This window comes from Dermacentor variabilis, chromosome 1 (genome assembly GCF_050947875.1).
Source record: "Dermacentor variabilis isolate Ectoservices chromosome 1, ASM5094787v1, whole genome shotgun sequence".
Lineage (NCBI taxonomy): Eukaryota > Metazoa > Arthropoda > Arachnida > Ixodida > Ixodidae > Dermacentor > Dermacentor variabilis.
The window spans coordinates 115,159,322-115,181,177 of NC_134568.1; the positions used below are offsets into that span (position 1 = coordinate 115,159,322).

At 44.6% G+C, this 21,856-nt stretch overlaps 1 protein-coding gene across 1 annotated transcript in view; it reads right to left on the reverse strand.

The window, feature by feature from the left end:
* The window catches only part of LOC142582086 (cytochrome P450 4V2-like), a 62,323-nt gene that overhangs the window by 24,074 nt on the left and 16,393 nt on the right, over nt 1–21,856 (reverse strand). Inside the window, exons 2-10 of the mRNA XM_075691515.1 lie at nt 21,733–21,845; nt 19,198–19,283; nt 18,924–19,111; nt 17,792–17,861; nt 17,597–17,723; nt 17,294–17,446; nt 16,976–17,149; nt 13,739–13,805; nt 1,541–1,714 (exon numbers count right to left, since the gene is read on the reverse strand). Coding sequence (XP_075547630.1) covers nt 1,541–1,714; nt 13,739–13,805; nt 16,976–17,149; nt 17,294–17,446; nt 17,597–17,723; nt 17,792–17,861; nt 18,924–19,111; nt 19,198–19,283; nt 21,733–21,845 — 1,152 coding nt within the window. The remainder of the gene's footprint in view (nt 1–1,540; nt 1,715–13,738; nt 13,806–16,975; nt 17,150–17,293; nt 17,447–17,596; nt 17,724–17,791; nt 17,862–18,923; nt 19,112–19,197; nt 19,284–21,732; nt 21,846–21,856) is intronic.

Sequence of the window (21,856 nt, forward strand, 5' to 3'; positions counted from 1 at the left end):
TGGTAGTGAATGGACTGGAATGATTGCTTCTGGAAACTGGCGGCTCTCACAATTTTATCAACGGATTCCGAAGACGCCGATTGTGGATTGAGGATATTATCAACCTGATCTCTAGTTCAACGCGGCTGAAGATGCCGCCGTCTGGTGTGTGCTCTATTCCTGTATATAAAAGGTGCCCATGATAACGTGTTATAGCATTTTTTAGGTGCTTGAGCATCTGGGTGTTGGTGGCCGGATATGTGCGTGGCTTTCAAGATAACTCAGTAGCGTCAGGATTTTCATGTCCACAGTAGAAGGAGATACTGGCCGACATGGCATTCGCCAGCGTGTTCCCCTAGGTGGAGTCCTTAGCATGGCGTTGTTTAATGTTACAATGATGGGCCTTGTAGACAAGTTGCCTGATACTGCACTTGTCAACACTTATGCCGATGACATGTGCATCCGGGGATTCTGAATGACACGTCCGCAAATGTGTACAAGGCTTCACTTGCGGTTATATGCAATCAAATCGAAGTAATCAAATCAAGGCGGGCAGCTCTACACAGCGAAGCTTGCTGTACCTGTGTTTACCCAAAAATCAATGTTACGGTATCCCAGAATTGCTGAAGGAACGACGTTCCGTCCAGTTACCTACCGCAGATTTCTCGTTGTTATAATATCTGGCGGGTTTTCTTGACAAAGCTGTCACTGCAACCAGGACTAAACTTGGAACTTTATACATATTATCCCTGACATATCTGAACTGAGATGGAGTGCGTCTGAACGAAGTTTGCTCCAAGTTTACTAGGCACCTGTTTGTGGGCTACATACTACACAGCATGACTGTACTATTTAACATGCTCGTGTCTGAGCGCACGTAATAGAGCTTCCAGGCACGAGCACTTGGTGCGCTTTCCCTCAACAAAGTGCACTACAGCAGAAGCACGGGTCTGCCCAATCCGTGTATAGAGGTCCTGTGAACCTGTACGAAGCTTTATTTTCCTGTTGACCGGAAAATATTGCTATTAGTTATCATTGCGTCGAAGAACTGACATCGATTGTGAGATGTCAGGTTAGCCTTGTAGCTGCAAACTTCCCGGACATGAACATGTAGGAAACACCTACAAGGACAATGGCGAAGACCCCTAGCGCAGCTTCAAATACGACCAAATTACGAAAACGTACTACACTTCTTTCAATGGCCTAAAACAGCTCACGCTGTTCCTCTCTACCTTCTGTGCGTCACCGCAACCATTCGTCGTCATACATAAAGGCACCAAGGGCATCGTTTCAGTTTTTTGTGCTGTTTAATACGATTCTTGCCATTGAAGCACTCTTAAGCGCTGAGCATGTGAGTTCGCATAACATACTTTTAGCAACTCCGAAGAACCAGAATGAAATAGTTGTTTTAGACTCAGTACCGCAAAAGAGAAACGCCTCCAGTGCATTGCGAAAATTTGGTGGGTCTGTCTGCCTCTCTGTGGGTCTGCCTCTCATTGCTGTGGGTCTGCCTCTCTGTTTCACAAAATTGTCGTGTACTGAGAAAAAAACCTCGTCATACCAATACAATTCCTGGATCCAGCGGAGAAGGGGACGTAAGCGAAGGGGCTGACGTTCTCAGTCTCCATGAACCTTTCCGGCATGAATGCGTTCGGTTCCTTGTAGACATTAGGGTGTCGATGCAAAAAATAAATGGCACATACTGCAACCGTTCCTTTTGGAATAGTGTGTTTTCCTGCAATAAAGAGTGATGGTAAAAACACATGTTCGAAACTATATTCGACTATAATCAGGAAAATGGTTCAGAGAAAGATGTAGGCACAAACTAATCTACAGGGGGCCAACAAGAAAAATATCCGTTTCGACAAAGACATTTGCCTCAGGCATACCCTGAAGATGACAAATCAACAAGCTGAAACGTTGACTTCGCGCTCAGTAAGGTAAACCACCATTTTGACAGTAAAGACACCAAAAAATAATTAGGACTATACCCATTTGTAAAGATGCAACCCTGAGAGCCATTTGTAACAACCAATTTCATTTTCTATTCCGCTTGTCATATGATCCCTTGGCGGTAATCGGGATGGCACAACTCTGTCCTAGCAGTCGAAGAAGAGCGAAAACAGTGAAAAATAAAATAGGGTCTTAACAAAATGCCCCCGCAGTAAGTAAATCGGGGTATAAGACAATGGTAGCAATTTTCCATTGAACCCATCATAGCTTGTTCAATTGGGATGTGGCGCGAAAGCATCGGTGAAGCATATTTCGAAGCCATGGTAATGTGCTTAGTAATTATAGAGAGCGTCTATAGAGCAGAATGGTAATGTACCTTTAAAAATCGGCAGAACCCTTCTCACGATGACAATCGACGGCAATGTGTTTGGCATCGAATGAATATATTGACACAGGGTAGTGCCACCGTCGAAACTAGTAATGTATGAGGCATGTACTGCAGCAGAACTTCTCTTTCATGCTTTTATAAGAACTCTTGATGTCATCTAGCGTCGCCGCGGCGAAGCCTGCGCGTGACATCCTAAATGCATGGCGCGCCGGTGCGTGAAAAGGCTGAGAAAGAACCGGGCTTCTCTCTCGCGCTTCTTTCTGGACATGCTGCGCCATCTCGAGGCACTGCTGAGAAGTCCGCAGGTGGCCTCCGAGAAAAGAAGGGTGAAGCGCCGGTGCCTGCGAACGCTGACAATTGTTCCTTCGCTTGCGGCACCCTCAGTGGCAAATACTATGTAACCCAACCTGACGAGAGTTTCATTGAAAGCGGAATATACCCGGGGCATTTGTGGCGCTGGCTGCTAATGCGTCGGGTTGCTGTCTTTGAGGAACCCCTGTGACGTGGGTCAGATTCCATTCACCATCGGATAAGTTTTTAATGGATCTTTTTCGCCATAATGCAGCGGCAAATTCCCAGCGGCACCTACCCAGTTACCCAAGTTGGCGTCAAAGAAGTTCATAAAAGGGCAGCGGCACACGCCTACTGGACCATACCCAGTTACCCAAGTTAGCATCAAAGAAAATCATTGAAGACCAGCACAGACCGAGTAGCAGAAACCCAGTAGTCCAAGTCCGCGTCAAAGAGTTTCATTGTACAGCGGAAGCTACCCAGCCCCGCATCTACAGTGACCCTTGCCAGCGGGAAAGAGCTTCGTTGACGAGCGGCACATATGTACACATCGCCTTCTACTCAATGACCCAAATTGGTCCAAAGGTTGGTTTCAAAACCTGTTCCCTCAGCATAGCAGCCCGATGCGCTATCCATTTGACCATGGACCACCCAGTGACCCAGGTTCACAGGAAAACAGTTGGATACAACATACATAACCCATAAAAGTGTGTGAAGTATCCGACAATGCTAATACAAACACAAATATCTCGGTCGTTGCCAACCAGCAAGAAATAGCGTGAATCAAACTGAGGCACTCTTATTTGCCCGAAAACCGTGCTTAAGGAAAGAGGGAGAAAGAAGTGCGTAGGTTTCAATGCAAACTTCTAGCTCTCTGTTGCCCAGTGAGCACATTAGAAGCATTACATTGAAAGTACAAGGTCGGCTTTACGCATGCTATACAACACACACTGAGTGCTGCATATAGGTTGCAGCGGATGCAGCAAGGCTGGCGTGCTTCTGACGGGCGCTCATCCAAAGTTGTGTGTTTTCAAACTGATAGTGTCCCTTCCTCCTTTCTTATTTCTTTGTTGTTTGTAGAGTAATAGCACTGCTCACTGGAGTCTGGAGCCATAAAACCAGGCCGAAGGAGCGCAGACTTTATAAAATACGCCTGCTTTCCGCTTTTGAGAGCCTTTCGTAGGCCTTGTTAGCACCGACTAGCGATTGAATGGCAAACGACTTCTCACTTCAGCCGGTTAGTACATGTTGAAGCTAAATAAATTATGCTGAACCCACACGTCCTGTTGAAATCAATGTTATGCTAAGCATTTCGCAAGTAGCTGGCTGCCCAGCATCCCTTTGGCTTACGAAAAGCGTTACCAGGTGCACCAACGCGTTCGTGTAAGGCTTGCAGTTATGCGTGTAACGTGAGCGTGTGTTTGACGAAAGCAGCAAGACGATTGTGACGGCAAAGGCATGATTTATACTACGGCTATCCGGCGCCGTGTTTAAGACAAGCCGATTGTTGGGTTCTGCATAGGTACTGGACGAGGCACAAGCTAAAGAAATACGAATTGTGACGTGATCAGTGACTCCGTGTTATACAGTCGTACATACCTAGGTCTCTCATGTTCCCTATGTTAAAACAATGCTGTAATTTTCACACATCTGACAAAACGTTAAATCATGTTTGACCTGTGCCGATAACGAAGGCTGTACAATGTCGCACAGCTTCTGCGTACTCTACCGGTTCTAGTTGGAACGAGGAAAGGATTGGGGAATGTAGGCCGATCCCAGAGGTGGTGTAGTCTAACACAATGGCGCAAAGCGCTAGCTGCCACGATACAGAAGAATGCGAAAAACTGACACATGACGACCACAGCCAAACTTCTCAAAGAACCAGTCGACTTTGGCCCTACAGAGGTATGCGCGTGATTAAACAATGAAAAAAAAAGAGAAAGCACCTCGGCCTAATAGAGCACCGGGCTGCTGTGCTAGAAGGCAGACGTTCGATTCCACCGTCGGCCACGCACGCCTTTTATTGAAGAAGTCGGAAACGAGGCGAGGAAGGAACTTAGCTACCGCAAAGTGTAAGAAATGAGCCAAAGTGCTTCGAAAAAAAGTCACAGGCCTGGGCGGCACACACAGCACAGTCACAGCGTAAGCTGAAGGAGCCGCTCCATAGAGGCCCCATTTTCGGCAGAACGCAGTAAAGGGTCTTTGCGGCGAAGTCTCGTTGCGTCGTTTTCACGAGAACGAACTGAACTGTACGCCCGGCATCGACGGCGAGCTGCGGCTTGTGGTGCTCTCTGCACAGTGGTCTGCTGGGCCCGACGTTGCCTGGTTGTAGCAGCGCGCGTAGCTCTGCGATTCGCTTCTTCAGCAGCCGCTCGTACCTTACGAGGAAGCGCCATAACGTGTACGGAAGAGTACAGCAAACACAAGTATCGAGACTACGCACCGCACACGTCACATCCTTTGACACGTGGCACCACGGCGATGCAACGACGAGGCGCAAGCTCTCGTTCTAACACAACTTGCCCTACCTACGCCCTTAGTGACTGCCCCCTTCAATCCGTTACATGCTACCGTTATCTTGGCATTCATATAACTAGCGATCTTTCTTGGAAGCAGCATGTACAGTATGTAATATCTAAAGCTAACCGCTCCTTAGTATATTTGAAGAGAAATTTTTCGCTTGCGCCAGTGTTATTAAAACGGCTGTTGTACACGACATACGTCCGCCCCCAATTAGAGTATGCCTCATCCGTTTGGGATCCTCATCAGATCACATCAATTAACGAAATTGAATCAGTGCAAAATCGCTCGGTTCCTTTCATCTTAGCTAACTACTATCGCACTGCTAGTGTTACATTAATGAAGAGTACCCTTCAAATTCCATTATTATCTCTTCGCAGAAAAGAATCGCGCATTTCCCTTTTTCGTAAAATCTACTACCACAACGCATCTCTTCACCCTCTTTGGATCCAACCTGCGCCTTATTATTCGGCTCGTCGTGATCACGTACATAAAGTTAACGTACACCGTCATAATACCGTCGCGTGCTCACAATCATTCCTTCCTAGGACTGCAGTCGACTAGAATAATCTACCTACATCATTAGTAAGCATCAGTGACCCCACTCTTTTTAAGAATGCACTAATCAACATAAAATAATGTATGGTGGCAAATGGCATAATTATGTACTTATTCCTGAACATTGCCTGCTTGCTAAAGTGTATTCTTTCTGTATTTTTCATGTTATGTAAGTCTGTTATTTGTTATGAATGCATTACTAGTTTTTTCATATTGCTTTTGTTCCCTGGAAATTCCTTGAACTAATCCTGCATTTTTTACTCTTCGAAAGTATTCTCGCCCCTCCCCTGTGCAATGTACAATTATGTACCTTGAGGGTATCACAAATAAATAAATAAATAAATAAATAAATAAATAAATAAATAAATAAATAAATAAATAAATAAACTGCTGCATGTCATGACACCTGGTAGAATTCAACACAACTGCAGTGGAAAGTTTGCAGTTATCGACGCTACGCGGCACGCATTTCACATTGCGTGACAAGTGGCACGATACGATCATAGAGTTAGTAGAACAACTCTAGAGGAAAAGCTGGGCCGGAAAAGTAGGAACCTCTAGGACGCCGCCCTGTTGCTACTGGTCAATGTGGCCAGCGCAATTACTATTGAAAGAGCTGAAAGCAAGTACAGGTCACCTTATGCTTTCTCATCTAAAAACGCATACCTGATGACTTTATGAAGGTGGTACGTTAATATCAAGTTTACAGAAAGCGATCGCTAAGTCCGCGACTTATGTAAATCACGATGTACGCATTCATGCAATAAAGGATGACGTGAATTTCGGTTTCGAATCTGTTTTTTGGATGCGTAGTAGTTTCGTACAGTTTAGGCTTGACATGCGATCGCGCGTCGACATCGGACGCTATGGCACACTCGTGCCTTGTGTGCCACCGAAGCCCCGAAGTGCTCTGGCATATACCTTCACATGTAAGTAAACGAATGTATCTCCTTGTTGAGAATATCATGCGAGTAGGCAGCTCTTGTGGTGCATCACAATCGTTTGAGAAGCGTCACAGTAGAGCATTTTGCGGCATGCGAAGCGGTGTTTTTATTTGCAGGTTTCCCTTCAGTAGGAAATTGCTGGACAGGCGGACCAGCGCACCGGTATTGTACTGGCGAAGCCGCAAGCAACTCAAAGAATCTGTTTAATTGTTCCACTTTGAACAATCATGCTTCTACAAAGGCCACAACAGAAAAACAGCCTGATGCCGAGTATTTCTGTGCCACGAAGTAATCAAGAGGCGAGAGCCTAATGCGGACGAAATCGAGTGCATCGAGACTTAGAACGACAGAAAGCTGAGCTAGTTGGTAAGGATTCATTATGCAAAACAGAGGTGATGCGTGCAGACAGGACACTAGAGTAGAGAAGTGGGCGGTGCTCGTGTTGTTTGCTTGTAAATACTCTACTCTTGTGTCCTGGCTGCACGCCTCACCTCCGTTTTGCATAACGAGTGCATCAACCCACATATTAATAGCGTAGGCGTTTTATTAACTGTGCAATGTTTTCAACACTTCCTTGCATGCCATTTCATGTGGAATATCTTTTCTGGTCACAAATTTGTGCAGCGAATCTATTTGCATGATCGACTCCGGGCCTGTGGGACCGTTCACTTGCACTTGATGCTGAGTCTTTCACATGTATCCATAAACTGCAGATATGCACATCAGATCCCTGCGAGCATTTTCAATATTCAATTATTTTAGACAAAAGGCACCATATGCAATACTGACATAATCTCAAATACCACTAAGCAGCTGGGACACATTTTTGTTGACCATACTCGCAGGTAAAATAAGTAGATCATGTGGACGGCTCCAACTCATTCTCCTTAAATCAGTGTGTACAAGGGGTATGCAAAAATAATTTTTTTTCTCGCGCACCGATTATTTTGCTGTATAAGCAAGAGAACCCACCATGTTAGTGTAATGTATCTTGTACATTACACTAATATGAGCTTTAATTTACCAAGTGAGATGAGTTACTTTTATGGCTCATTCAGTCATATCACACTGCAAGCTGCATTTATCAATCTTCAATTGGATTTTGCAAATGTTTAATGAAACATGTTTCCCTTTTATGCAGATATGCAATGGCAAGCCCTTCCGTGTGTTCCAAAGGTAAAATTTAAGCTCTAAATTAAAAAAGACATTTTTAGTCAGAAACAAGCAAAAATGGTGAATGCAGAGTATCAGAAGCCGAAGGTACAGAAATTATGAGAAGTGTCGAAGGATTTTAAGGAAAGAGTCGTATTTGAAAATGCAAGACTCTTTAGTGGAGGTCAAGCAAGTCAATATAGGTAGAATACTCTGCAAAATTACGCGAGTGAGGGGATGTCAAACAATGGGTCAGGAAATTCGTTGTTTTTCTGCAAAACAAAAGCTGATTGCCATTACATAAGTCATTTTAGCATCATGAGACTGCTGCTTGATCAATTCAGAAATAAACCAAAAAACAAGACAAGCAAAAATTAAAAAACAATTTAATGATGCTCTCTCCACACTGGGAAAAATAAAAACAAACACATCACATCTAATGTGGACATATCAGACGCCTTGTGAAACACTAAAGGAAAAATTCAGTTTCGAGCTATGGCACTTGCCGCATAGATGTGGGGGGCTTTGCACTAATAGGGATAGTTACCACTGCATTTAGAAATTGAAAGCATTCGGGCAGACAAGGATGATTCTTTATATTTTTGGCTACCACTTCAAATGCCTCCACCAAGTGTTACAATGCTGCACGCAGCCATACTAAGGATCTCGCAGCAACACCTGCAGGTAAAAAGCAGAAGCAGTCAAAGTGCTGGTGTGTACTGGACACTATGTTTGAAAATTTTTGGGCAAGAAGAGTGCAAGAAGCAGACATAACAACTGCATTTATTTCCATAATTCCCCATTTGAATGGCCTTTTCTTTTTGCTTAGACAATGCCTACGCCTAGTCACAGCAAGACTCCGCTAGACTCTGCCTACGCCTAGACTCCGCAAGCCAAGAGGCCGTGGAGGCAAATGCAGTTAAGAGGCAAGAAGCAATAGCACTGGTATCGACATTCATCTAATTTCTTTCTTTTTCTTTCGTTTAGGCAGCCAGCACACCTCGAACAGCCACCTTGACTGCGGGTGTGTCAGCCTAGTCGCCAAGGAAACATTTGAGGGAAAGCGGCAGGCAATGTGAACAGCCACTTCTCCATGTAAACGATACTCTTTCTCTCGGATGACTCCTACGCCTCGCCACGCCAGCACACTTATGCACAAAGATGCCGTGGAGGCACGTGCAGGTCAGAGGCAAGAAGCAGTGGCACTGGTGTCGACATTCACCCAATTTCTTTTTCTTACACTGAGGCAGCCAGCACACCTCGAACAGCCACCTTGACTGCGGGTGTGTCAGTAGATTCCTGTTGCACATATGCTCATAATAATCTTCAGTAAACTTGAACTTGATAATAAACTTGAAGGCAAATGGGACATTGATGCATTGTATTTTTGAACATTTATTGTACACATACAATATATGTTACACTTTGCAGTGCTACAGAGCGTATTTTGAAGCTTCCCCCTATATTTTGCACCTTTAATTACGTATGTGTTGTGTGGCCCTCAATGCAGTTCATGTTGTAGCAGCTGCTTTGTCTGTGTATCGCACATTGGCTTAAGCTCGTGATATCCACATACTTCTCTCACATATACAAAATACAGTTCTATGTAGTCCTCAGTGTTACAACAAAAAATGAAAGTAAACAATCCGATCGTGGAATTGTGTTTAATACAGTGATTCCTATGACAGTTACTGACAAGTTGACAACTTGAACTGGTCAATCGGTCCATAGCCTCCTCTATTTTTCAAAGATAAAGGAGGCTATGGATCCGTCATGGCAAGGAATTGTATGTATACATAAAAAGAGGGGGGTATGTGTGTGTGTTTGTAGTAGGGGGTATAGGATTAGGGCGGTACGAAAAAATGTACGAACACCGTCCTCTAGACCCATTCCGTTAAGGTAACGTAACAAAGCGTATTATGCATAAAGTTCATACAACCAACTCTGATATTACTGCACACGCCAGGCGACGCGAGCTACATTTGTCATGACGCATTCGCGACTGCACCGGATGCCCTCCATATTATGCTCTTTAATCGTGCACACTGCACCGAGGAAAAAGAAAGATCATGGGCGCAAGTGCCTTTAAGGTATCTCGACCTTGCGAGGCTCTGCTGCGCGTACCAGGGGAGCTGTCCGTGCGAACACTCCCTGGCACACACCTGCCTCGGCGGCCCCAACCTACGTACCGTTCTGCTTCGAGCTTTGATCCCCCCACTGTCCCTTGGGTGCCCTGGAGTTCCTGCGCCGCCTGCTTTATTATAATCTCAGGTGCTCTCCTGAGACTTCCGTTTGTAGGTTACATGTACCCTACCCCAACTGGATCAGTGCTTATAATAATAAAAAAGCCCGATCTATCGTCGCAACAATAGATCGCGAAAGCGGCTTTTGCAACATACCGCGCCCGTGCGAAGAGAATTACGGAACGCCAACGAGGAATCTGACCACAGCTTCGAGCTCGTAACATCGTCGAGTGACACTCCTGCAACAGGCGTGACCGCTGAAAACCGCATACCACCGGAAACTTCAACAGGATCATCCCTCGGTTGCATAACTGCCACCTGTACGGCCAACATGGACCACACCCGCACCGTCCCGCAACATAGAATAAAGAACCAACTTATAAAGCCCAAACACACGGCTGCACGTGCGCACACATCACGACAGTACAAGCGAGACGCCATGCTGCTACGCTGCTACTGTTGCCGGATTAAAACTGACTACTGTCACCAAGTCTAGCAAGCGTCTCAGGAGCTGGCAACCTCGGCGCGTAGCAACATGGCGGCGCTCTTGCGGTTCCCGATTTCAATGCATGGGCCCTATGGGTAGCTTGTCCTCTAGAGTCAGTATAGTAACTCTATGAATACGATGCTGCTGCTGATGATGATGATTTACTGGCATTCCTTATGAAAATGGGTGGCGACAAATGGTTACTTAGCCTGCTTAACTTTATTAGGAATGCTTTACAGATACTTAATTCTATAGTATGTTTGTATACATCTCCTTAATCTTCTTTTGCTCCCTCAAAACTTCTCTATCTTCCTTGTACCGCTACCTATGCAACCGCTACATGGCGTGCCACCTGGTGCAATAACATGCAGCTACAATGGAAAGTGTGCACGTATTGACGCTATGTGGCGCGCGTCTCTCATGGCATGTAAAGCCCCTTGATACTGAAAGTAGCGCCATTCTGTGAACTTTGCCGCCGCGCCGCCAACCCTCGCACATCCTCCTCGCCCGCCTCTCCACTCGGCGCTTTTCTGACCGATGATTGGCCGCTCCGGCCGGCCCCAGCCGTCGCCTTGGAAACGCGCGCGAAAGCGTCGCTTTGCTTGTGTTGTTGTTTTTCTTCGGCGCCATGGGCAGGCCGTGTTCCTTTATTCAGCTAATTCGAACTCTGCATTTCGCACCGCTTTATGCCGGGTTGCTGCGCATTTCAGTGCACAAGCCGGCGTGAAAAAATAGCTTCATGCTTTTCACGATTCCTCGAGGGAAGAACGACATCAGCCGCAGAATAAAGTGGATTCACAACATCGGACGCATATCGTCTGGAGAATAACACCATGCAATGTTTCATGTTACTGGGTTCGAGCTTATGCTACTTCTAACCGGCGGTTTATATAAATATTTTTATTTTCCGAAGTGTGTGCCATCCTGGATGTTTTGTGTGTTTTCCGTGTAACGTTTCAGGAGTCACCTGCAATAAAAATTGCACCTGGCCAGATATGTGCTGGTGTGTCACAGTGGCTGTGTATTCTATGCTCCAGACCTGTACTCTGCGTCTGAAATTTGTGTTGGGGTGGCACGAAGTTTTCAGTAAGTAGCTGAAAAAACTGGCAAAACCCTGCATGCCGCCCTCTCAGATCTATGGTAATGGCTGCGGCTGGCAGCTTTTCCAGCTCTTACGAAACAGCTTTATTGGCAAATTGCAAAAGGAATGACATCTGGGAGAGTCATTAATGCCACAGATTGGAAGAATAATGTGCAAAGGAGGACCAAAACTTCGCGCAAATAAGCTTTGAGCATCTTCTTGCCTGCTATGGATCTTTAGAGCGATGAAGGCCTTTGTGTGACCGCCGCGACTGTGAAAGTCTACCGCGATTCCGAGGTCTAGCGGCACGTGAGGAGCGAGTCAGCAGAGATGCCTTTTAAGGCTGACTTTCATTCGCCATAGGTGAAATCTTTACAATTTATATTTAGTTATGCTATCAAAATAACGTCAGATTCTTAAGCTCTGTGTTTCTAAAATAGTACGAATTGTTTCCTTGAAACCGACCCAGTCACAGAAGGGCTAAATCCTATCTTATCGTCCTTTACAGCGCTGAATATTGCATCACCACGGGCGTCTGAGGCACTAATTGAATGCATTCGATGGGCTACACTGAATAAGTCACAGAGACAGCATCCCCTTCCCATCTCTTAATCTAGTCGTCCGTTGCCGTCAGCAATCATTCATAAATTTCAAGCCAACCCTTGGCTACGCTCACTTCTACAGTAGTCAATAAAAATATATCTCTCTTGAGAGCACGAAAAACTAGAAAAAAATTGTTCTCTTTCAAGCAGGAATGAAATTTCTATAGCCCAGGTATTAAATGCGCGGCATATGCATTACACCGAGGCCCCAAGCCTTTTAGAACTGAACCCCTCCCACCCTGCCCCTCCCCCCCCCAAAAAAAAAATCCATAATCACGTTATAGCAAATTTCGCATCATTTTTGCGGCCACTGTCCTGCTTCTGAAGCTTCACGCACGCAATGACGTCCAACTAAATTACCGCAATCTCTGCCTGGCTCGACTGCAAAAATATAGTGTCATAAAAAGTACTTCCGCGAAAATGCAGCACTAGTTGAAATTGCATTTAACGGAGCGTCACTGTGTCGAAAAATATTAAAGAATGTACAAATTTAAATTAAATACTGCGCTAATTAAAGCTCTGCCCTGTTGAAGTGACCAGTATAAAAATATCAAAGCCAATGTGGGCTATATACAATACGCTGCGATTGTTAATTCATGCCGCAAACGCGCACGTTTAGCGCTTTCATTGCTCAAACGAGAAGATGATAAATGTGGGTCATGGTAGAGTCAAGCACATGGCATCCCTATCTAGTGCTTTCGTTTAATAATAGAGCGAGAAAAAAATCCCGAAGTTAGGTGCGATCACGGGCGAGGAGAATCGAGGAGGAAAGCGCGGGAGTGGAGGAGAGTGTCGCTACTTTCAAATTATTAAGGGGCTTTAATGGCATGTTAATCGCGTGACTTCTTGCGTGCTCTTACGCGTGCAAGGGCATGTTCCCGCAGCGGCTAGCTTGCGCTGGCGTGACGCAGTGGCAAAATAGCTTACTGCCCCGCCCACTGCACGCGTTCGATCCCAGCAGGAATGGACCATTTTTTTTTCTAATTCCTGGCGATAGCTACGTTGGACACCGGCAGCGGCGGCGGCTGCAGACAGAAACTAAAATAGAAACGGCTATCGCCAGCAGAAACGGCTATTGAATTAGCCGATAACAGCTTACGCTCTAATAATAGTGTAGCAGTGCATGCCGAAAAGAAGACGAACAAAGAGCACTCAGTTTGCCATTCTTCTCCCTAATGCTGTGTCCTGTTTTGTTACTGCATTTAGCTCTATCGCGTAATATTTTATGTGGGAGTTACCTGTGTAAACATAACATTCGTGCAAGCTATTGCGTGTAGTGTACTATAACTGCACGCTTCACCTGCAAATGGGTGTCAGTGGTTGGTGTCACACAAATGGAAACACACGCACGCACGCACGCACGCACGCACGCACGCACACACACACACACACACACACACACACACACACACACACACACACACACACACACACACACACACACACACACACACACACACACACACACACACACACACACACACACACACACACACTGAGAAAAATATTAATTGCTTAGGTGTCCTCCACTATTGCTCACCGATGTGCACGTCTTCATCTATGTTCCGAGCGATGAGAGGAACTGGTGGGTACAGGCGTAGGGACTCCTGCAGAAGCGAATAAAAGAAAACAGCTACTAGGTTAACCAAATAAACACTAAACCCATTACATAATGAAACATGGCTGCACCTCATTCTATGATACTTGGTTTTCTTTGTGACTGTGTCAAACAATTTGAAAGAAAACAAGGCGACGTGGTGGAGACAGCGGGGTGTCTTGCAGATTGAAATCCCCTGGACATGGTCTCCATGAACTTCAACTTGCCTAAACGCAAGCTGACCACGAACCATCCTTATTGCGCTGCCTAAACGAATCGCATTGATGTTGCAAGCTTTATCTTAAGTAGGCGCGCTAACACGCTCTTTTCAGCTTGAAGAGCTCTTTTCACGCAAATACAGCATCGTGTTGGCGGCCTTCTATTCGCCTTAAGGAAGGTTCGTGTCACACTGTTTCGCAATAGCTGTCACCTGGCCCTGAACTGCGTGCTGTCACAATTTCTGCGCTACAAGCAAGGTTCTGACGCAAGCACTTGCATCCGCCGGGCCAAAGCGCACGTCCGTCGCAGCGGAAGGTTTCAGACCTGGACCCCTGCTGCGGTTGTATTTAAGCCTGACGTTAGAGGGTCTTGCTATTTCTCCTATCGCGTGCTTCCTGTAAATGTAGCTTTTTCTTCGGTACCTTTGACACGTCTTCCCTCTCTACAATACGTTGTCACCGATGCCTAACTGCCACGTCTCCAAGTCTGTTTTCTTTTGTTCTTATTTCCCTTTGTCTCTCCAAAGGTTCGTGCCATTTGCATGTGCAGCCGTGTGGTAGGCGCGTCACACTTCAGTGGTGCGTAAGGCCGCCTGGCGCGTCACTTTTGCGTGTGGCCTCACCGTCTCGGCCGCCTGGCCGAGAACTCTGTCCTCACACGAAAAGATAAACTGTTGCTTCCTTTGTGAAGTGCCCCATCGCATGCACGCATGTCTTCCCTCCGGTTTCTCAACTCTTAAGGGGCAAGCAGCGAGCGAAGAGAAAAATATAGGAAATATGTGCCGATCGCTGCCTAACCTCAAGGCTGTCACGCGTGAGTAGCCTAAAATAATTCCCCAGCAACGCGGTTTCCGTCTATTCATCTTCTTTTTTTTTACGTGAACTTCGAATGCAGGCCGAAAACGAAAATTTTCTTATGCTTCATCGGAGATCTGCTGACCACGCAAAGAGTAACGTTCTTCTTGCGCAAGTGTTTCTACGTTTCCCTTTTTTTTTCAATCGTAGAAGCAGTTTTTCAATATGAGTTGCGTGGAACTTCCCAAGGACCGCTTAAATTACTATAGTCTTGAAGGCACAATCATATGTTACGAGATACATGGACACCGTTCGTGCCAAAGTGTGGTTGAGGTGAAGAATACGTGTTTTTCGAGTTATAGGTCAAGGTTGCTGCTGGGCCAAAAAAGAAAAACAAAACAGACACGAAACTATTACTGCCACTATAGCGGAGAAAATTCTTGAACTGCGTAAAAGCAAACCAATTTCACTGCTAACATGTTGCGCTGTGCTAGCCGCTATGCAATGTAGTTAGGACGACGAAATGTAATGTGCGAAGGTGCCTGTGCCTGTTAGACTTTGGCAAGAGTTTTATCAGATGGCTGCAGCGGTAGCCTAATTCATAATTGGTAAAACACTACACACGTAATTTGGAGGATCTAGGTTTGGTTCCCACCTGCGGCAGGTTGTCCTTCTGTCCACTTTAATTTCCCTCTACCCTATTATTTCTACATTTCCATTCAACATAACAATGAACTTCCTCTATACTTTCTCTGGCTGTTTCTTTCCTGACATGATAGAATGAGTTGCTAGCGCAAAAATACCGCGCCGGTGACTTCTTGGCTCTTGAACAGGGGTTACAGTAACATGTACATCGTCGTGTAATTTTTCATATAGTTTTGTGGGAGAAAGAGCACATTTATTGTGTGTCATATTCGTAGTTGTGACTAACAAAATATCGGGCGACTAGGATCTCCTTATTTTTTCGGTAGTATATGTAGCAATACATGAGCAAGTTGGTTAACCTGGGTGTGTCGTCACTCAGTCTGGGAATAATTTGCAAAATACACCTTTTAAAGAGCCTAGCCATGTTGAAGTTTTATAATATTTGGGGCCGTATTGAATCAGGCACACAAATCAGGGCTGAAAGTGACGTAAGATTAAGAGCAATATCTTTGTTTCGCAGAAAGACATGCTACAGCTTGTTTTTAATGCGGGTTCCTATACGCAAGCGAGGGCGCTTTACCTGCTCTAAAAGTGTTCTTGCAACGGTTTGCGCCGGCCTCCGCTTTACCTCTAAAAACGGTGCAGCAATTTTCGAGTACTCAGAAATGGGGCTGCTTGCCCATCGAAATGGCAAATTTCATTATGCCAATAAAAGAAAAATTAACTTTGTATATAGTGTTAGTTCCTTTTTCATTGACGTTGACGAAATATAGTGCGAAAATTATAATAGGGCGAAAATTTGGCTCTGACTTCCCAGTATTATGATATTGAAAACATATGAAGGTACCCAAATGTTAGCGATCATTGCAACGTAGAACAGCTGAACAGATTGCGCAATGTACAGTGTCACCAGAATAACACGTACTTTACGAACTGCTGCGCATTTGACAGGAAAACTACTCGTACTTCCTAAGATTGTTTGCTGGCGTATGTTCGAAACAGCTTAGTTTCTTTTGTGGAAATGCGCGTCGCAAAGGAGCAGGCTATCCTGATACACAGGTTGTAGCACTTGTGGCTATGTATAGTTACAGCTGAGACACATGGAGAGGCTGCCAGCACTTGTCGAAGCTCCAAAGCTTTGAGGCATTAGGACGAGCGTTCTTATAAAATTTCAAAGTCTGGGCCCGTATTCACAAAAACTCTTACGCTAGAAGAGTTCGTAAGAGCAAATTGCAGCCAATCCTGATGCTCGACATATTAATAGTGAAGACGACCGGCTAACGACAAAGAGCACTTACGAAGGATAAGCTTCGCGTATTCGACTCCTGGATTCTGAATGGTGTAATGGCCGCCTCAATAATCAGTCAACTTGTGCTTCTATAATTTCACTGTGGTATGTGACGTCTAGTCCCTACGTATTCGTTACATGCTTCGTTTGATTTGAACTTGTCTGTAATTCAGTGCGAAGGTCCTTACAGAAAGCAAAACGTCCTCAGTGGACTCACCAGAACAACATACTTGCCTTTATTACGCAGTCTAAATATTTCAGTTTCTTAATGTCCTCAATCGTTACGCTCCTCTGCTTGTCGTCAGCGAAAACAGCATCGATTTCAGCGTGAACTTTGTCTTGTATGTCTGAATGATGTCCCAGCAAATACAAGGTATACGATGCCGCTGTGGCCGTAGTATCAAAGCCCTGAAAACCATGGAAAGAACATTCCACATTCACCCTTTCACCCTTTCTCATAAGAGCTTTATGATTTCACAAGGAAGTTTAGGTTTCGGCACTCGCCGTAAACGATGAAATGGAAAGTTTTTCTAGGGAAATATTGCTGCTTACTCCGATGAAAAATGTGGCAACTTCCTCGGCGACTTCGTGCTCTGTTAAGGCTCCTTCATCGACATGCATATGAAGTAGAATATCCAGGAAGCTTTTTCTCGGTGCACAGCCGGCTTCTCCTGAAATGTATTGTGCTTTCCGCTTTTGAATAATCTACAAGAACAAGAGGAAGTAAAACGTGCTTCTTATATCTAGTTTTCTATTATGCCGCAGTGGGGACAACTAATGCACATGTTTATGCATGCGAATGATCTTCACATGCATGTACTACATTAAACATGTTAGAAAAGTCAGTTTACGTACCGTCTTGTTGTAGTCTCGAATATAGCGCACCTTCTTCAAGAATATCCTTCCTTCTTTGCTCATATAGTACACCGTATCAGGCCAGTAAAAAACCTTGAGAACACGGGATATGATGCTGGCTGCCAGGCTAGAGAATCGGTAACAACATGATTGTAATATATGTAGGGTCCTTTAACTGTGTAAACGAAAACTTACTCGTCAGTTGTTTGAAGTAGTTTCTTGTTTGTGCCTTCTTCTTCGTTGATATTGACGCCCATTGCAGTTTCTGCCCAATATAAACACGACAGAGGGCACGAAAGACAAGACAATGATTCGTCTCATTGTTATTCAGAGGCAACATATATTGCATTAGCAATATAAACAGCATCGAGAATGTCATGAATGACTAGATAGATATGTTGTAGAGAAATGAGCACAAAGAAAAAAAGACAACAATCTTTTAGAGGAAAAAAAAACTGCTTCGGAGGCGTCATTGGAAAATGCTATGCACCAAAAATGTATTTTTTTTCTTGCACTGCATAGAATGGAACTAAACCTCTGAAAAAGAAGCACAGTTCTGATATGGTTATGGAATCAATTTACGATGTTGTTCTGTAAGGGTTAGATATACCGTTAAGTGGAACTTCAGGAGGTTGAGCTAGACTTGCTAACCAGAAACGTTCCACCATCACGACGACAATTTCGAGTCGCCGCAGTTGGCAGATACATGTGGAACAGCTCGCGCAATACGAAACATACCTGCTATCTTAGTGCCCTGTTTTGCAGTCTCTTCCACAAAAGCGTGTTGCTAAGCGAATAATAAGTAAAAAAGGAAAAGTAATATGAAAGTAAGCGTTACTCGCCTCCCCACCAAAAGGAAAGGAAAGAAAAAAGCAGCAAAAGGAGGGAAAAGGAAAGACGGAGTGAAAAGGCGTACATGGTTTTTCTCCTTTGCTAAGAAAGCGAATCAGCGCGGGTGTGATGGCTACATCGGGCACAACTTTATCAGCAGCGTTAGGAGACGACGTCAGACGTAACCGTCACACTACAAGTTGTCTACTGGCCTTGGGTGTAATTTCTGGGTACCATTTCTGTGCCAATATTACACTCGAAAGCTTGTTATATTGATAAACAAACAAGATGTAGAACGCGGGTGATAGTCTCCCATATCCAGATACATTTTTGCGATGCAGCTCAAATAACCACCAATTACCTGTGATCAAGAAAAATCTGACAATACGTTGACATGTTTGGTTTACTGTATATCCGTCTTTGTAGTAGTTAGAAAACTTGTGTGGGCGCAGTCATGCACACTGCTGGTGGAAGTCCTATCTAATTTTTTACTAACCATAGAACATCCCAAAAGCCGCAAGCCGCAAGACAGGAAGTATGTCGAAAGGCTTCATCCCCAGTTGCATCAGGTTGTCAACGAGCTCTCTCGTTCGTCGGTTCATTATGTGCACGTAATTGTCCAATATCTTGAAATGAAAAGCGGGCGTAAGTATTTTCCTACGTGTACTCCAAATTTCCTTGTTACTGTAATGAAAAAGAACCGTCTGTAGGCAGAACACACAATGTTGATATCAGAACTCCTATTATTTACGACAGATGTACTTATTCACCTTGTCAGGATGCCATTTCCCATCCATGGTTTCATCATGCGATATATGAAGGACTTATTAAGGTTCACATTGCTTGACAGAATTGCCTGGAAGAAAGATTGCATTTGTAGCGAAATTACTACAAAGAAGCTTTTCCGCATTCGGGCTTCTGCAAACACACACGCACAAGAGTGTCAGGCAGGGGGCCTGTAAAGTAAGACTATTCCAATCTGTTTGACAGGTTTTTCTTATTTATCTGGCTGATAAAAGGCGAAGAGCACGTAGAAATAGAAAGGGATTCGGTGAGGCCGAGCTAGCGCAGTGAAAGTAACATCGTGTGACCATATTCTGTGCCGCCATCAACAGCGTTTATGTACCCTTGGCGTCCACTCTGATACTCTGATAAATGCCCGTTCCTCTGATCTGCTCATTATGCAGAGTGCTTCGGAAAATCATTTCCGAATTCCTTGTGCCGGGCGTTTCAGGTAAGTGGAGCCAACCAAACCTTAAAGATAGAGTGGAACACCTTAGACGAAAGAGACCAACGGCATATTGTTCGCAGCTGTCTTGAGTTACTCATACTATTGTTTGACGTGCGACTACAGTCAGTCAAAAGGTTAACGTTGATTACGCAAATATTAAATATCTGTTTTATAGCTCACGTATTTGAAAAGTTGTAGAGCGTGCTCAGAATGCCCAACGAAGTTGTTTCCAAGTCGTTACGTAGTCTTTTACGTAGTCGGATCTTTTACGTAGTCTTTCTTTCTGGCTCTTATGAAAGCGCACGATCTATGAAAAAGAAAAAAAGACGTATGTGCGTATTTAGGTGTCTAGAGAGCATACATGTGAGTCTTATTTGCATGTCTAAAAAGTAATACGAAAAAAAAAACAGCGCTTTTGCACATCTGGATGGCACCACTCTCAATTGTGTTAAAAAATAAAGCGAAGTCCGCACGCATGTCGTTGAAAAAGAAATAATAAAAACGAGAAAAAAAAACACCGCGAGTGTGTTTGCATTCGCGTTCAGCGCTTGCCTATCTCTTATCATTTGGAACCATCGCGGATGTCGATCTTCATAGCGAATGATGCTCATGTACCTGGACACAGTGGCCGGGGTGTTTTCCTTTTTTTCGATATGCATGTTGGACTTCGTTATTTCCAAACTCTATTGATAAGACTTACATGTAGGCTCCCTAGACAATGCAAAGCACAGTTACGTCATTTCTTAAACTTTGCGCAGTTTTCTGAGAGCCCCATGCCCCCTCCCATTAAGAAAAAAAAAACACACACACAGGACACGTAAAAGATAACGACACCACAGCGGGTACAGAAGGGTTGATTTGACGAGCGGATGATTCCGTAGTGTCGCCTAGGCTTTACGGTGATTTAATGCGGCTCTGTGTCGGCAAGCCCTGCGTCAGTTGTTCGCTGGTTGCGTTTGTGCCGCACTGGTTCCCGTATGTCAGGAGTATAGGCGCTGTTGAATATGAAATGCTTGATACAATTTTATCGGGAGATACTCGGCTCCTGTCCTAAACAACGCTAGAGTTTGAAGTCATAAATGTCTGTAGCGTGTCGCAGCTTGGATTAACGGTGCGTGAGCTGCTCCGTTTATGTATGCATCCAGCGCTCAAGCATCGAACGCGTGACACGGGGCCCATAATCCGGCATGGAATTGGCCACAGGGAACTGGGTTTTGCAATAGGGATGCTCGAAATTACTAATCACCCACCGTAGTTGTGGATTTGGTGTTGCGCTACTAAAACGAGGTCACGAGGTGAATTACCGGCCATGGCGGGCGCATTTCGATGGGGGCGAAATGCAAAAACACCCTTTTAGTTCAACTTTGGCGCACGTTAAAGAAGCCCAGATAGTCAAAATTAATTCGGAGTCCCCCACTACAGCGTGCCTCATAATGAGACCATTTTTTGGCATGTAAAACCCAATTATTTAAAAAAAAGTTAGTAATCAAATTTACCGGTTTTGTCTTGTTATGTTTTTGTCATGGTTTGTTTATTTTATCATTATGTACCCGCCTTTTTTAGTGCTGCCGCATTTTTTCTAGTGTTATAACATGAAACGCCACTTATTTTCCGCTTGTATATCAGTCTCAACAGTTCATTGCAATTACACGTGATATCGGGCGTTATGAATTTCATGATCTGTCGTTTCTTTATTACATTATTTGTTCCTTTGACCACTTTATGGCAACGGTAACGAGTAGCTTTCTCAGTTGTGCATCCCCTTACGATAATTATCAAGAATGTGATGCCAGCCAGCCCGAGACTGTACTTTTCGTCTGACCTGCGCTCAGTTGTATTAGTGTAATCTCAGCCTATATGACGAGCCATAAGTCATTCACAGCTACTTTTGTGCAATGTATTTTGAAATAAAGAACAAGCCGGTATTAAGAATTTGAAATCATATTTGCAAAACTTGTTTTTACCTAATGTAATGATACGATAGCTGCGGTGATGGCCGCACGGTGCCAACGGAAAAGAAACTTTCGTGAACACTGGCCCTATAGCTCCATTCCGCGAGAACGTTTCTACTCACCTCGAACACTGTCGGAGAAATACCGAGGAGAAATGGCTGAGGACCGTAATATGCAATAGTTACTTCTTCCTCGTGTATCTTGGAAATGACATCTCCAATATAGTTGAAAAATTCTGTAAGAGGA